The 15,231-nt window shown below is 43.7% G+C and overlaps 1 protein-coding gene across 11 annotated transcripts in view; it reads left to right on the top strand.

Moving 5' to 3' along the window:
* The first annotated feature begins 5,001 nt into the window (after window positions 1-5,001).
* The window catches only part of BAZ1A (bromodomain adjacent to zinc finger domain 1A), a 110,438-nt gene continuing 100,208 nt past the window's right edge, over window positions 5,002-15,231 (top strand). For 7 of the 11 annotated variants that reach the window (XR_010600686.1, XR_010600685.1, XM_065593264.1 and 4 more), the window contains exons 1-2: window positions 5,002-5,155; window positions 5,807-5,955. Coding sequence is in view for 8 of the 11 variants with exons in the window: in XM_065593264.1 (XP_065449336.1) it covers window positions 5,843-5,955 (113 nt within the window). In the remaining 3 variants the exon portion in view is untranslated. Of the gene's footprint in view, window positions 5,156-5,292; window positions 5,500-5,604; window positions 5,956-14,361; window positions 14,632-15,231 lie in introns of those variants that run through there. The other 4 variants (XM_042857484.2, XM_042857487.2, XM_042857493.2 and 1 more) reach the window with 4 other exon arrangements.

Genomic DNA, 15,231 nt, shown 5'->3' with positions numbered 1-15,231 from the left:
AGCTTCAAATTGCTGCCTCAAGGCATTCTGATCCTTATGGCCCCGCGCTGCCCCCCTTTAGTAGCCCTGGTCTCTGGCTGTTCAAATTCAGCCTCCAAGCGCTGAGCATCAGCAGTCCAGCCCTGAGTGAAGCTTTCACCCTTCCCTTCACAAATATTATGGAGCATACAGCACACAGCTATAAGCACAGGAATATTAACAGAGGGTCCTGTGGCACCTTTAGGACTAACAGAAGTATTGGGAGCATAAGCTTTCGTGGGTAAGAACCTCACTTCTTCTGAAGAAGTGAGGTTCTTACCCACGAAAGCTTATGCTCCCAATACTTCTGTTAGTCCTAAAGGTGCCACAGGACCCTCTGTTGCTTTTTACAGATTCAGACTAACACGGCTACCCCCCAATACATAGGAATATTGTCATCGACCAGGTCCAGCCTCCCAAATAGGCAGCACCAGCGGACCTTTAAATGGCCAAAAGCACACACAGTCATTCTGCACTTGCTCAACCTGTTGTTGAACTGCTTCTGGTTGCTGTCAAGGTTCCCCATATCTGGCTTCATAAGCCACAGCATTAAGGGGTAGGCAGGGTCTCCCAGGATCACAATGGGCATTTCGACTTCCCTTATGGCGATCTGCTGGTGTGGGAAGAAAGTCCCTGCTTGCAGCTTCCTGAACAGGCCAGTGTTCCGAGAGATGCGTGCATCATGCACCTTTCTGGACCAGCCTGTGTTAGTGTTTGAGAAACACACACAGTGATCCACAAGCGCTTGGAGAACCACGCTTCTCCGAAGACATGGCAGCTCTCATTCTCGTATCTTTGTGCTGCAGGGCTGGGGCGAGCTCATCACACAGTCCCATGAATGTGGCTTTCCTTATCCGAAAGTTCTGCAGCCACTGCTCGTCATCCCAGACATGCATGACAATGTGATCCCACCATTCAGTGCTTGTTTCCCGAGCCCAAAAGCGGCATTCCACTATGGTCAGCACCTCCGTGAATGCCACAAGCTATCTTGTGTCGTAGCTTCTATGCGTGGTGAGATTAATGTTGAACTCCTCTTGCCTTTGTAGTTTAAGTAAAAACTCCACTGCCTCTCGTGACATGTTAGTGAGAGCAAGCAGCATATTGGTCAACGGTGCGGGATCCATTCCTGCAGACCGAAGAGGCAGAGTGCGCAGTACACAAACTGTTGAAAGATGGCGCCAAATGCAGATGGAAGCATAGGGATTGCTGGGATGCGAAGCAATGCATCACGTGGCATTGAGACAGGACCCAGGATGCCCCGCAACCCCTCTGCCTTCCCAAAACTCTTAGTGGCAGAAGAGGAAGAGAAAGGCCCGGGGGGCAGCTGCCCAGAGTGCATCGCTCTGAATACCAATGCAAGTGCTGCAAGTGTAAACACACTATTGTGCAGGCAGCTGACAGTGTGAACACACAACAGCGGTTTCCCTTCAGTGCTCTCTGAGTGGGGATGTAACTGCTGGTGATGTAAATCTGCCAGTATAGACATACCTGTAGTATAGACCGGGCCTAAATACACTCAAGTTACTGCACTCCAGCTAGGCTAGCTCAACTGAGAAGAGCATACTGGAGTTACACACAGAGTAATGTGATTAGTAGCACAAAATGATTGGATTAGCTGCTGATGAATTGTAATTTGAGCTGTTGCATTTCCACAGCATTACTAGCTCATGCATCAGGATCAACCCACCCCTCTCTCCCTGAGGAACTAGCTTGTTTGAGTTTAAATCACCATTTAATTTGAGCTAGTGGATTTTTGTGTGTGGACATGAGTGAGTTAGGGGTAACACTCCAGCTAACTGTGCTGTAAAAACGCTCCCTGAGTTAACAGTCCATTGAAATAAATGGGGAAGTTCACACCTCTCCAAACTATTGTTTCAGGCTCTCTACAGGCAGACATTATTGCATCAGCTACACTATAATATTTTATCATTTATCTTCTCAGTCTCAATGGATAGACTTGCCTTTAATAAAAATTAAACATGAGAATCTAGGGCCTCATCCAAAGCCCATTGAAGTAACTGGAAAGACTCCTATTAACATTAGTGGGTTTTGGATCAGGCCCCTGGAGAATAAGATGGTAGTGTCAAAAAAAAAAAAAAAAAAAGAAGATGACGACACAAGATCAGGTGGCAACCAATGGTAATTCAAACCCTAAAGAAGAAGAACTGAATGAGGCAAGATGGCAGAGTTGAAACAGGTGGGTAAAAGGCTTACTTTCTTGGGGTTTCAGTCTTAGGATTTGCCTTCACGTTAAAGTTGTTCTAGAATAGATTGGTTGTAAATTTAAAGCAGAATAGCTATTCCTGAATAACTCCATGTGTAGATAAGCCCTTAGGGGCTTGCAAGGAAAAAAGCAGGAAGATGGTAGTGGATGAAGGAAACCGCAGATTTGATGGAATAGAGGGCAAGTGAAGAGACAAAAGCAGAAGAGTTACTGGGACTCAGGGTAAACTGTGGAGGGCTTTGAAGGAAAAGGAACTTGCCCTGAGTCTGGGTCCACACAGTCCCTAGGAAATTGTTTTACTATTGACAACACAGTAGCCATAAACCTAATATCCAGTATTTTACAATATTTGATATTTGTTATGCTCTCACTACAGGTATTTTCATTTATAAAATGGCATGAATGAATACTGTGATCTGATTGGGTAATGAGGATTCCAGTACATATCAGCTGATTATCACATTTCAAAAAGAAACCGCTACATAACTCCATACTTTTCTACCTTGACTCAAAAATGTATTTTTCAATTAAGTATTAAAGGTATAATGTATTATAACAACTTATAAATACTGTGTAGCAAAGACAAAAAATGACCTTGTGAAAGTAAAAACATAATTTCTGAGATCTGTCAGAATTAATTAATTTCAATTTAAATGCTCAACCTTTCCTCTACCAGTAGCCATTAGCTTGTAGGTGTGTCATAAGGATTCAGTCCTACTCCTGTTGACTTGATTGGGAGCAGAATCAGGTGCTAAAATCTTGGTTTTGTAAAAACAGAAATGGTTTCAGAACTCAAAGCTAAATATACCAACTGCTTCACTGTATCCTAAGCAAGAGCAAATGGTACCTCTGATACCACATCCCTACTACTCAATCCTCATAGGGAAACAGCTGAGGGAATAAATAGGGGGGAGGAACAAGAGGAGGAAAAGGTGAGAACAAGAGAGAGAGAGGGCAAGGGAATCTGCTTTTGATGTCACAGTTCTATCAACTCATGAATTTTTCATGGATGCCAACCAGTTCTAAAATAATGCAGTACTGACAAGCCCAACCATTCAAAAATCATTATATTGGCTCCAGAATCATTAAATTTTAATAAGTAATGAATTTGGGGCTTATTTTATTTCCTGACTTTTCAGCCTTCAGGGTGCTCATTTTCAAGCTTTTGTCTGCACCCTTTAGAAACTTTTTCTTAAATTAAAGCTGAGATTCCCATCTAATCATGTCTCCAGGAGTTAGAGCTTTAAGACAGTGATATACTGCAAAATTCACCATGAAATCACAAGAATTAGCATTGCTGAATGCCATTACCCCAATATTTGTAGTTCAAACACTGTAAGGTTTTGATGCAAAACAGACAAAAACATGATTTCAGAGGAGCTTGCTAAATACTTTTTTTTTAATGGATTAATTTGCAATCACATCTCTGCCCTTCACTACAAATTAATTTATAATGGAGAGTGGAGGATACTGGCAAATGGAGAAAATAAAAGGGTAGGAAATTTGGAGTGGACTTGGGACAAATCCTATTAATAATTTAAGCTAAACATTTTGTAAACTGACTAAATGCAGGGAATAAACATAACTTAAAATGTCAATGACCAAAACCATATTTTTCACCCAGCAGAATAATTCAAACTCTATGATTCTATATCATGGAAACTTTAATTTAGGCTTTGATCATGCAAATTACACTAGTGCAGATAACTGCACCTGCATGAAGTGTCAGCGAAGTCCATGGACTTTTGATAAGCACAGGGGACTATACAAGTGCACGTATTTGCAGGAGCAGGGCTTTAGATTGTAAACTCCTACTTACGCACCAATCCTTCAAATACTTATATGCATGTGAATAACCCTACTGAGTTAATAAAGTTATCCATGTATTTTGCAGGACTGGCACCTTACATTTTAAATCCTCAGGGTATGGCATCTAGCAAACCTGAGTGCTCAATCAATATATTTAAAATACATTTATTTAAATAAAAATCCATTTAAGAACAATAACAACAAGATGTGCTTTAGTAAGGTAGTGCTTGCCTGTCCTTAGACCAGCCGAGCTGAAGGTAGCAGGTCATGCTTTGTGGCCCAGGCACTCCTAAACCATGTATGGGAGTTATACTTGAGAATAATTTTAACCACAGTATACGTCCCTGTTCCACCTGAACTCATACAGAAACATATCATTTTGGTCTTAAATAAAGGAAGAGAGACATTTCTCCATAATTGTACTACCAGCACTAAAACCTCTGAGATTGCAATTTGTATGAAAGAGACTATAAAGTACTTTGATATTTTTATCCCTGATGAATTGAGCATGTATTGTGGTCAGTGGGTTTTTCCAAAGTTAAGAAGTCAGCGAGGGTTTTGTGTGAGTGTGCACAGAGAGAATTTTCGAAGTAGCAACAGTGATTTCTGAAGAGAGAAGAAAATGTGACACGGAATTTGAAAGGTCTTTATTCCCGTCTTTGAACACGAACTCCCCTGTTAGCAGTAGCTTTCTCTAGTGTCCAAGTGACGTGTCATTAAAATCCCAACCTGCTTGGGTACCACACCATGAGGAGGATCCAGGTCTTTGCCCCATATAGGTCACCCACCTCACTCTATAGATCTTTAGGCTGATAATTCAAAAATGGAGGATGAGTCTTCTCAGCCATTAATTAATAATGTAGCTCTCTGTCTTCCTGTGTGACACATGCGAGAAGGCACTGGGCGGCCAATAAAGATGTAGGGTAGAGAAGTGAAAAGCTCCTCCCAGCAGCTCTTCCTCATTGAGCTGAAGAAGTAGATCAAAAACTTCCCAGGAGCTGAGGGGGAAGACAGCAGAGCAAGAAGAGGAAAAGAAGCGAGGAGGAGAGGATCTCTTCATATCCCACCCAGGCAGAAAGGGGTCGGGACGCTATTAAACAGCAGGTAGGCAGGAGGAGAGACCCCATTATACACCACCCAGACGGGCGGACAAGGAAGTCCCCATTACACACCAGCCGGGAATGAGAAGGGTGACCCCATTATACCCTTCCCGGCAGAGACGCGGGGGGGAGTCCCACTGGACACTAGCCCGGCAGGAAGCGAAGGAGGAAGAGAAGTGATCGCCGCTCCCCCTCCCCCCGCGTTTGCTGTGTAGGGAGGAGGAGGCGGCGGCGAAGGGGGAGTGGAAGTTTGTGTCCGGCCCGGCGTGTGCAGGTCAGAAGCGGGGGAAGGGGGTGACCCTGCGGCCGGGGAACCGGAGGAGACAAAGCGCGATCGCAGCAGCCGGGGTATCCCCGAGCCGAGCACGTTGTGTGACGGGGGGGGGGAGGGAGCCGCCTCCGCCTGCTGCTCGGCGTCATGGCCCCATTGTGAGGCAGGAGGAGGAGGCGGGGGAGGAAGGATCCGCAGCTCCCTCCTCACAGTCCCAGGCAGGCAGCGGCGTGTCAGGCACACAAAAGGCTGCCGCTGGATCCCCGTGCCGCCGCGACCCGGACTCCTTCCCCGGCTCTCCTGGGGGGAGGGACACGCCGGGCCCCGCTCCCTCCTCCCCAGGCCGCCGCTCGCACTCACGCTCGTTTTCCCTCCAATTTGAAGCGGATCGGGGCAGGAAGGAGCGCGCGGAGCGGGGCGATGCCGCTGCTGCACCGAAAGCCCTTCGTGAGGAAGAAGCCCCCCGCCGACCTGCGGCCCGACGAGCGCGTCTTCTACTGCAGGGTCACCAACGAGATCTTCAGGGACTACGAGTAAGAGACCCCCCCTCCCCCCGCGTGTGTCCGCTTCCCCGGGCGGGCCAGGGCAGTTTAACCTCCCGAACGGCTGCTGACATCTGGGGTGGGAGGGGATTCCCCGCTCGGCGCCCCGGGGACCCTCCGCTGGGAGCGCTGTGGTCGGCGAGCCGTACTCCTCTCCGGCGGGGGGGGGGGTGCCCCCGGAGACCGGGGGAATCCCCTCCCCGGAGCCCTCACCCCCGGGGTCTCGTCAGGGTTAGGGAAGGGAGGTCACTCGCCGCCCCTCCGCCGGCCGGGGCTCCCTGGGGCGGCGGGGAAGCAGCTGGCCCAGCTGCCCCGCGTGCGTTGTCATCGGCCGCGGGCCGCCAGAGGCGGCGGGGAAGTGAAAGTTGAGCGGGCGGCAGTAAGTGCCTGGCCCGGCCCCCTGCTCCTTCGGGGGAGCCGGAGCCGCATGTCGGCGGCTACTAGGCCTCGGTGTGTGCACCAGCCCCTTGAGCAGGGGCACAACGGTCACCGGGCCGCCGGCACTGAACCGCCGCGCGCCTAACTCTGCGGCGGCCGGGCCGCGGTTTAAATAACGCCGCGGGGGAGCGGCGGCCCCTGCTGCGGGGGGAGCAGCCTGACATGTGCTAGCCTCACTATTGTTGTCGTAGCAGCCGGGCCGGGGTGGCGCAGCATGTGGAGTCAACTCAGCCTCCCCCCGGACACTTAACCCCTTGTTCTCGCCTGGGGTTGCTGCGCCTCTGCGGGTAGCCCCTGGCGTCGCCCCCGCCAGCTCCAGTGCACTGCCGGGTTGGGAGCTGCTGGGTGACCGTTTGAACTCACTCCCAGCTCCCGGTCTTGAACGTGCCCTGCCCCAGCGGTTGCCGTTGCTCGGGCGCCTAAGCAATAGGAGGGGGGTTCTTTCATCACACAGCTTTGCAGCCCTGAGACTTGTCCTTTGCGGTTGAGGAGGATTGCTGGGGACGGAAGATGTTGCATCTGTCCTTGAGGGCATTAATATCAGGGGTATTATGGTAGCATCTTTAATCCCAAACACTTTGCAGGCTCTCTGCTCAAAGCAGCCTCTTAAGGTCTTCTATGGCTCCCCTTAATAAGTAACTGAGCTTCTCCATGTCAAAGGAAGACCGACTTAATGCAGTAAAAAAACACCCCAAACAAACCCAACATGGTTACAAGTAGTACACTTGCCCCTCAGGTTCCCCCTCCAATATTTTTTTGGAGGTTCCCCCTCCAAAATAGTTTTACAATAATTTTTCTATTTTTAAAAAATGTTTCTTTCCCCTGTTTTTGTGTTAAAGACCAATCGAGATTGTGAAACAGTGTTGTCATATGTACAAGGTATATTAAAAAAGCAGAGACTATTATTTTTTATATATATATATATATATATGCAGTCTAGCAAGATTAAACCAGAAATACTTTCATTTGCAACATATGAAATTAGAGCACACCTAAGTCTTCTCATGCTTGGACTTGTTTTCGCTACTCAAATAGACTTCACCTAACAAAACCTTAAGAGAAGTTGGATTAAGTACTTTTGAAAGGGTTTTCTGAGCAAAGCAGTGGAGGAGAGAATTTAAAAACAAAAGCCCTAAAGAAGGTTTATTAAGAAGTGTAGTTCGGAAGTGTTTGCATTAAGGTCTCAAGGATGTAAAAGGCAGGAACCTAAGAACCCAAGTTTTTCTGCAGAACATAAAACTTCTCATAATTCCATTACTTTGAAAGTTTCTTTTATAAATTAGAATTATTGTTATCACAGTATTGTAACTGACTCTCATTGACATCCCAGGTGCATTGAAGAGGTGTGAAGATTAAAAAATGCACTTGCATCTGAAGAAGTGAGGTTTTTACCCACGAAAGCTTATGCTCCCAGTACTTCTGTTAGTCTCAAAGGTGCCACAGGACCCTCTGTTGCTTTTAAAAAAAATAAGAATGTCACTCATTCTTTGGAAAGGGCCAGATTCCATTTTTCAATCTGGTTTGTAGGCTGGAGGATAAATTTTGGATTACATATTACACTCAGGTCGCAATGAATCTTCCCCCAGATCGGATGATACTTTGCATATATATTCAGGGATTGAATATGGCCTTCATGTACTAACTAAACTTTCAGTTACTATTTATCATATTAGATATCACTCAGTAGGAAAATATTCTCTCACTTTCTGGACCTCTGCTATTTCTGCACTCGCTTGTTCTCCTGTATCTGTTTCTCTTCCCCTTGCTTTGTCTCTGTTGGTGTTTAGGCTGGAAGAAAAGATGGTATGTTTTTAGTTTGGTTTGTTTTTTTTAAAAATCAAGTTAGCCAATATGATTTGAAACATAACTTAACAACTTGTATAGTCATAGTTTAACATCTTTAAAATTGTGTTAGCTGGTTGTGGTGTACCCTAACTGAGAGTGGTGTTTTAAAAGTGCATTAGCTAACATGTTTGGAAAACCTACCTTTCTTCCTTCTCTGTACATGGCCAATGAGATTTATGAGGGCTGGGGAGTTCACACTTCCCAGACCATTGTTTGTTTTATGCTCTGTGCAGTTGGGAAGACAACATTGCCTCAGTGTACACTCACTTTGTATTTAGGTTACTTTTGCAACCATAAGACGTAGAATCTTTCTTTTTTTTTTTTTTTTTTTAAGTCCAGATTACACAGAATCTGAATTGGCCACATAAATACATCATATAGGTTGGATCTAGCACATTAGGTATTAAGACACCTCAGTTTACATTATGTGCTTAAGAGTTGGTATTACTGCAAGTTTGCACAAACAACAAACTTGGAAATCATCTGGCTGCAAATTTACTTTTATAATTACTATTAGCAGCAGTAATAGAGATGTATTTCTTACATTTTTGTATCATCCCTTTATTATTGGACAGCTGTCACGATAATAACCAATGCATGTAGAACTCAGCAGGACTAACATTTTAAAAATACTTTTTTTAGTGATCTAGAACTTATTATTTCACCCTATTGGAAAATATTTCATAATTCTGTAATCTACAAAAGAGGGGTTGTGCAGGGAGATGGCAAAATTTGCAGGTGGTACAGTTATTTAGGGTTCTCAAGACTAGTGATATCTTTAGTGATACCTATCAAAGCTGTGGAATTAAACAGTAGGATGGCAGATTAAATTCAGTATTGATGGTTGCAAGATATTGCATGCTGGAAGGAATAATTTAAATTATTCGCATACCTTGCTAGTAGTAGTAATAGGCATCCTTCAGTCTTGAGAGACCATAGATATGCACCCTGAGAGGTAAAGAATTTACTCAGTTGGTTTTATGGCAGCCATGGCTGCGGCTGAAGAGACTCACTCGAGAGAGTGATTTTCTGCTGCATCTGTCACATTTAAAGGTGGTGTTTCGACCCTTTGGGCTCCAACTTCTGTGAGCTCTTTTCTCCTCTGCTAAACTGGACTGCTTCCTCTCGTAACTCTGGAGACCTTTGTTAAGCTCTTGTTTCCAAAGGCTGTGGTCCTGAGTATGATTTTCCCAGTTATCCACATCCATGTCCATTTCTTTGAGGTCTCGCTTGCAAATGTCCTTGAAATGGAATTTTGGGCATCCTTTGCGTCTTTTTTCAGATGCCAATTCTCTGTAGAGGATGTCCTTTGAGATGTGCCCATCATTCATCACACATACCCAAGCCATCATAGGTGTCTCTGTTTGAGGAGTATTTTCATGCTGGGTATACTGGCCCGCTTGAGCACCTAAGTGTTGGTGACTCTGTCTCTCCAGGAGATTTCAAAGATTTGACAAAGGCAATGCATATGAAAGCTGTTAAGCCTCTTTTCCTGATGAGAGTATAAGGTCTATGCCTTGCTCCAGTACAAAAGTGTGCTTATAACACATACACAAAAATCTTTTGCGTTTTCTGTCTGTTTAGACCTTAATAGGTTCTAAATTAACTGTAACAGGTCAGGAAAAAGATCTGAGTATCACTGAGGACAGCTCAATGAAAACCACCTCTTGGTACGTAGCGGCATCTGAAAAAAAAAATGCTAGGATGCATGAGAAATGGAATGGAAAAATTGTAAAGCCCTTTAAAAATTGGTGGTACTATCTGGTAGAATGTGAGGTGCAGAGCCGTGCAATGTTTCTTCCATATTAAGAGAGACTGAAAAAACTGGGAATGTTTAGTACAGAGAGGAGAAATAAAGAGGAGACGAGAGAGATACAAAATAATGAACGGTATAAAGAGAGTAGTTGGGGCACTTCTGTTTGCCCTGTCTAATAATATAAGAACAATGGGACACTTGGTGAAATTGAAGGTCAGCATATTTGAAACTGATCGTGAAACTGATTTGAAACACCTTTTACTCAACTGCACAATCAGCCAGTGGAACATATAGACACGAGATATTATTGATGCCAGTAGTTTAGCAGAATTCCAAAAATGTGTAAATGGATAATGAGAGCATACATAGTTACATTACGGTGTTGGTATATTATTTTTAAAGAGAAACCCAGAATTTGGAATATATTCTTCAGGGACTATCTAATCTCTAACTAAGGAGTTTAGGAAGAAACTGTAGGCAGATGAGTCCATAACTGCTCACTTTGGGATATTTTGTACATTGCTTTGAAGATTGCATATTGACCCCTTTTGAAGATAGGATATTTTGGAACACAGGAAATGCCATTCACACCAGCATCCTTGTAAGTCAGTATCCTAACATCATGCCTATGTGTACGTTGTATGTTAGATGCCGATAGGGATCCATATTTAAAAAAAAAAAGAGATTACTGGCTTGAGAAAAAGTTTTTCTTTTTTCTTTTCTAAATTCAGGATAATCATTTATTTTCTACCCTTTACATTGGGTTTAGCATATGGCAGGATGAAGTAACATTTTGCAATATTTGATGCTTGTGTTTTTAATTCTGTTTTAAGTAAACTTTCTTTCCTTAGCATTTTAAACTTTCTAAAAAAAGAAATTGACTTGAAATAAGCTTATTCTTAGACACACTCAACAATAAAAACATATATTTAGTAGGTCTTGGGGTAAGAGGAAACATTTGAATATGTTCAATTTAATCAGAACCACACACACCATTTTGGCCGTTGCACAAGGCTGCAGAAACTCCTAAATCAGGCTTCTGCGGCCTTTCACAAAGATTCTCAGTGCAGAAACTGGATGCAATTTCTTTTTCTTTTTTTTTTTTTTTTAATTGAATCTGGCTCATAATAAATCCTTTTTACTTATTTAGTAGCAGGATTGAACTACTTTTCAAGGCTTTTGCCCAGGATTTTGTCAATGGGTTTATTCTTGCATAAAAAGTTAACTATTTACATTGCTAATACTTTGTACATTTATAAATATAAATACAAACATGCCATTCAAATTCATGGTTTAGCATAAAGGCTTCCAACAAAAGGAACTCCAACTTAGTCCTCTGGATTGCAACTTGATTTTTGCTACTGTGGTACCCCTGGAAGTCAAATGGGGTTTACGTAGGTTGAAGGGTCCATTCTAATGGGCCTCAACTGCCATTCCATGTGAACTTCATCCTAATATGTTCAGGTGCAGAGTTCTTGGAAAAGTTGGTGATCTTAAAATGCCACATATGTCACAGCTTTTCAACATAAAGGGATGTAATAAGGACACAATTGCAGTTTTAACTCTAATTGTATTTGCTTTTGTGAAGTTAAATGCAACATAAAGTATGCTCAATCAAACCTTTTATTTTTCTATTTCTTTTAATACAGAATATTGTAACTACCACTACTTAGCTGTATTGGTAGCTTCTATTTACATAACTGCAATGGCACAAAGATGCCTCCATGGAGCAGGAGTGCAGGAATATTAAAAATCTATTGACATGATGTTGGATTTTTGTTCTATCAGACCCAGTTTCAGTGAAATCATTAATATGTTACAATAACATGTTAATGGTCTGTGACATAATTTATCTGTCTGATGTGCTGTTTGTAGCCGCTACCTAAAGTTAAGGGATGCTGCCAAGATTAAATGTAATCAATTTTTTAAAGCGAGAGAGAGCTGAAAGGTAGTTTCAGGGACTTTGCCTACTCCTGTGTCTTTGTGACTATTTTGATGGTTTTATAAGCACATTTACTTTTTTCTGCAAATGATTTCTTTCTCCATGCTGATGTGTGGAAAAACCCACACTAAACAAAAGAGTAAACTAACTACCGAGAAACAGGATACACAAAGTGTTGTTGTAGAGTAACTGAAAAAAAAAATTTTCCCCTCAAATCTGTTTCATTCATGGTAATCTTAGCTTTCACTTGTAACAAATTTACTTGCAGATTTTACTTGAGAGATGTGTGGGTTTTTTTTTTTTTTTAAGTTGAAGGTGTCATTTAAATCAGTGCTTCTCAAACTAGGGCTGCCGCTTGTTCAGGGAAAGCCCCTGGCGGACCGGGCCCGTTTGTTTACCTGCCGCGTCCGCAGGTTCGGCCGATCGCGGCTCCCACAGGCCGTGGTTCGCCGCTCCAGGCTAATGGGGCCTGCAGGAAACGACGCAGGCCGAGGGATGCGGCAGGTAAACAAACTGGCCCGGCCCGACAGGGGCTTTCCCTGAACAAGCGGCGGCCCTAGTTTGAGAACCACTGATTTAAATAACATGTCTGTCCCCACCACTCCCTCACAAAAAGGTAGCAGCCCTGAAAGGGACACTGTCAATTTGATTTTTATGTTTCAAGTGAACAAATTTTTAAAAACTCCAGTTTCTGATAGTGCCTCTTTTAAATAGTATATCCTGAAACTTTTTAAAAATAATTACTGTATATACTCGATCATTAGCCGGTTCATTTATAAGCCAACCCCCTCCCCCGCCCCCCAAGACGGATAAGTAAAAAAATGTTATGACCCATTCATAAGCCGACCCTATAATTCAGGGGTCAGCAAACTTTGGCTCCCGGGCCATCAGGATAAGCTGCTGGCGGGCCGAGATGGTTTGTTTACCTCGAGCATTCGCAGGCACGGAGGTAAATCTAAGTAAACCAAGTGTCCCGGTGCGCCAGCTGCTTACCCTGACGGGCCAGGACAGCAACTGGTGGGGAAATGTTTTGGGGGGGAAGAAGCTGGGGGTCAGGGGAGTAACCCCTGTGACCACCCCCCACATGAACCCACCCCCCACACTCCATGCCATCCCTTCCCACCTATTCTGCGGCGGGCCAGGGGACGATGTCTCTGGCCTGGGTGGAGTTGCTCCGGCAGGCTGGGCAGTGCGGCTGCAGCCTGCTTCGGCAGGCCAGACCAGGCAGCGCGGCCGCAGCATGTTTCAGCTAGCTGGGCTGGGCGGCACGGCCGCAATGTGCTCCGGCGGGTCGAGTGGTGCGGCTACAGCCTGCTCTGGGGGGCGGGGCTGAGCGGCATGGCTGCAGCCTGCCAGCCCCCTGCTTCAGAGGCTGGGGGGAGAGCAGTGTGTCCAGAAGCGGAGAGACTCTGGTCCCGCCTCTTCCCTGCTGGCTGTGCTGGCTGTGCTGCTTCTCCTTGCTCCCTCTGTTGGGGGGAGGGGCTCTGTCCCATCTCTCCCTCTCTATACCCATTCATAAGCTGACCTCCTTCTCTGGTGCTTCCATTTTTTACTAAAAAAAAATTCGGCTTATGAATGAGTATATACAGTAGTTTGAAGAAAAAAAAAAATTCTGATCGCCAGTTGATAATTCTAAGAATTTCCTCAGCAAAGGAAGGAGATTGACAGGGAGATAGTGGAACTATACACCAAAGGCTCCAGTCCTGCAAAGATTTAGTAAATATTTATATGCATTTAAGACTACTCCTAGTGTAAAAATTAAGTGCATGCATTAGTCTTTGAAGAATTGGGACCAAAGATGCTGTGAAATGCACAAAGTAGAGAAACTGGTGTTCTTTTAAGGAAGCTTTCCTAATGTGTGGGAAGCCCCCATTTTGAAGGCATGGGGAGGACTAGCTGGGAGACACAGCCAGACTCTCAATTGTCATGTAGAGTCTCAGCTTTCATGTACACAGTGCTTGTGTCTAGCTGTTATGGTTGCAATGCAAACTTTGAAAAGGTGAAGCAAATGTAACTGATCCACAGATGTCTGCCTGAGTGTGTAAAGAGCCTAAAACAATAGCTCTGAGGCGTGAGCTGCCCCATTCACTTCATTGGGTGCTAACTCAGATGACAATGATAATACTTTAAATGTCACCCTTGTTAACTGTTTCACTCATCATCAAAGCATGCAAAAAAAAAGTATCACATTATGAAGATGTATACCAGTATATCCCAAAGTATGGAGTGTACACCCTGAGGATGGGGCATAATAGATTAGCTGAAATGACACAGAAGATGTTAAATTTGTCGTGTGTCTTAATTTATAACAACACACGATAGGGTTGCAGGGGGGAGGGGAGGCAGCAATGATTGGTTTCATTAGGCTGAAGTGGTCCTCAGTTTTTAAATGTTTAGGAAACACTGCATTAAGGAATACGTATTTAAAGGCACACTGTCAAACTGTTAGTTGATCCACATTATGTGATGTATTTTAACATAACTATAATCTACTAAATGGCTTTGATTCTACATTTATTTTAAAAAAATCAACTATTCCATCTAGAAATTAATTTAACAAACCACTATTTTTGCCAGGTTCATCAAAAAATATTGTGATGGGCTCACCCTGCAACAGCTGTTGAATAATCAATATTGTAGAAATTATGCTGGTGTTCTAAACAGGAAGTAAACAAGAATAACCATGGTAATTTCAGTATTAATTGGAACACAAGAGGGGAAGAAAAATCAATATTTGCCAAATTGAAAAGGGGTATGGGAAGAATCCGCAAAAAAATATTTTAATGCTTTTATAAGAGCAATGCAAACAGTGAAAGCACAAAAACTATTTAAAAGAAGTGTTATTTTTTAACTTCCCCATTGATGGGCCAGAACACTCAAAAGCACTTAAGAGTTTTGACTGCTGAAAAGCAAACTGGAACTTAAATGAATTAAAAACATTTTAAGAAAAAAAAATTGCCAGACTATTTTATACTTGTACAATTTTAGATGCTGATTTTGTAAGCATATAAATGGGGTGGTGGTGTTAAATTTACACCCATGAGTAGTCTCATTGAACTCAGTGGGACTACTCTGATATATAAAATTACTCATGTATGTGCGCTTCTTTGCAGGGCCTAAGGGCCTGACACTGCCCAGTTAAAATCAGAGGGAGTTTTGCTGCATGTAGACTGTAGTGAGAACAAGTTTTGGCCCTACAGTAGTAGATTTATCAAACACTGAAATATTGGGTTGAACAGAAGTGGCAAAATGACCCTTTAAGTATTCCATCATGAAGTGAGAGCCA

The sequence above is a fragment of the Chrysemys picta genome, chromosome 4, assembly GCF_011386835.1.
Source record: "Chrysemys picta bellii isolate R12L10 chromosome 4, ASM1138683v2, whole genome shotgun sequence".
NCBI classification, from domain to species: Eukaryota; Metazoa; Chordata; order Testudines; family Emydidae; genus Chrysemys; species Chrysemys picta.
The sequence above is the reverse complement of the archived record's forward strand: the minus strand, read 5'-3'. Positions and strand labels throughout refer to the sequence as shown.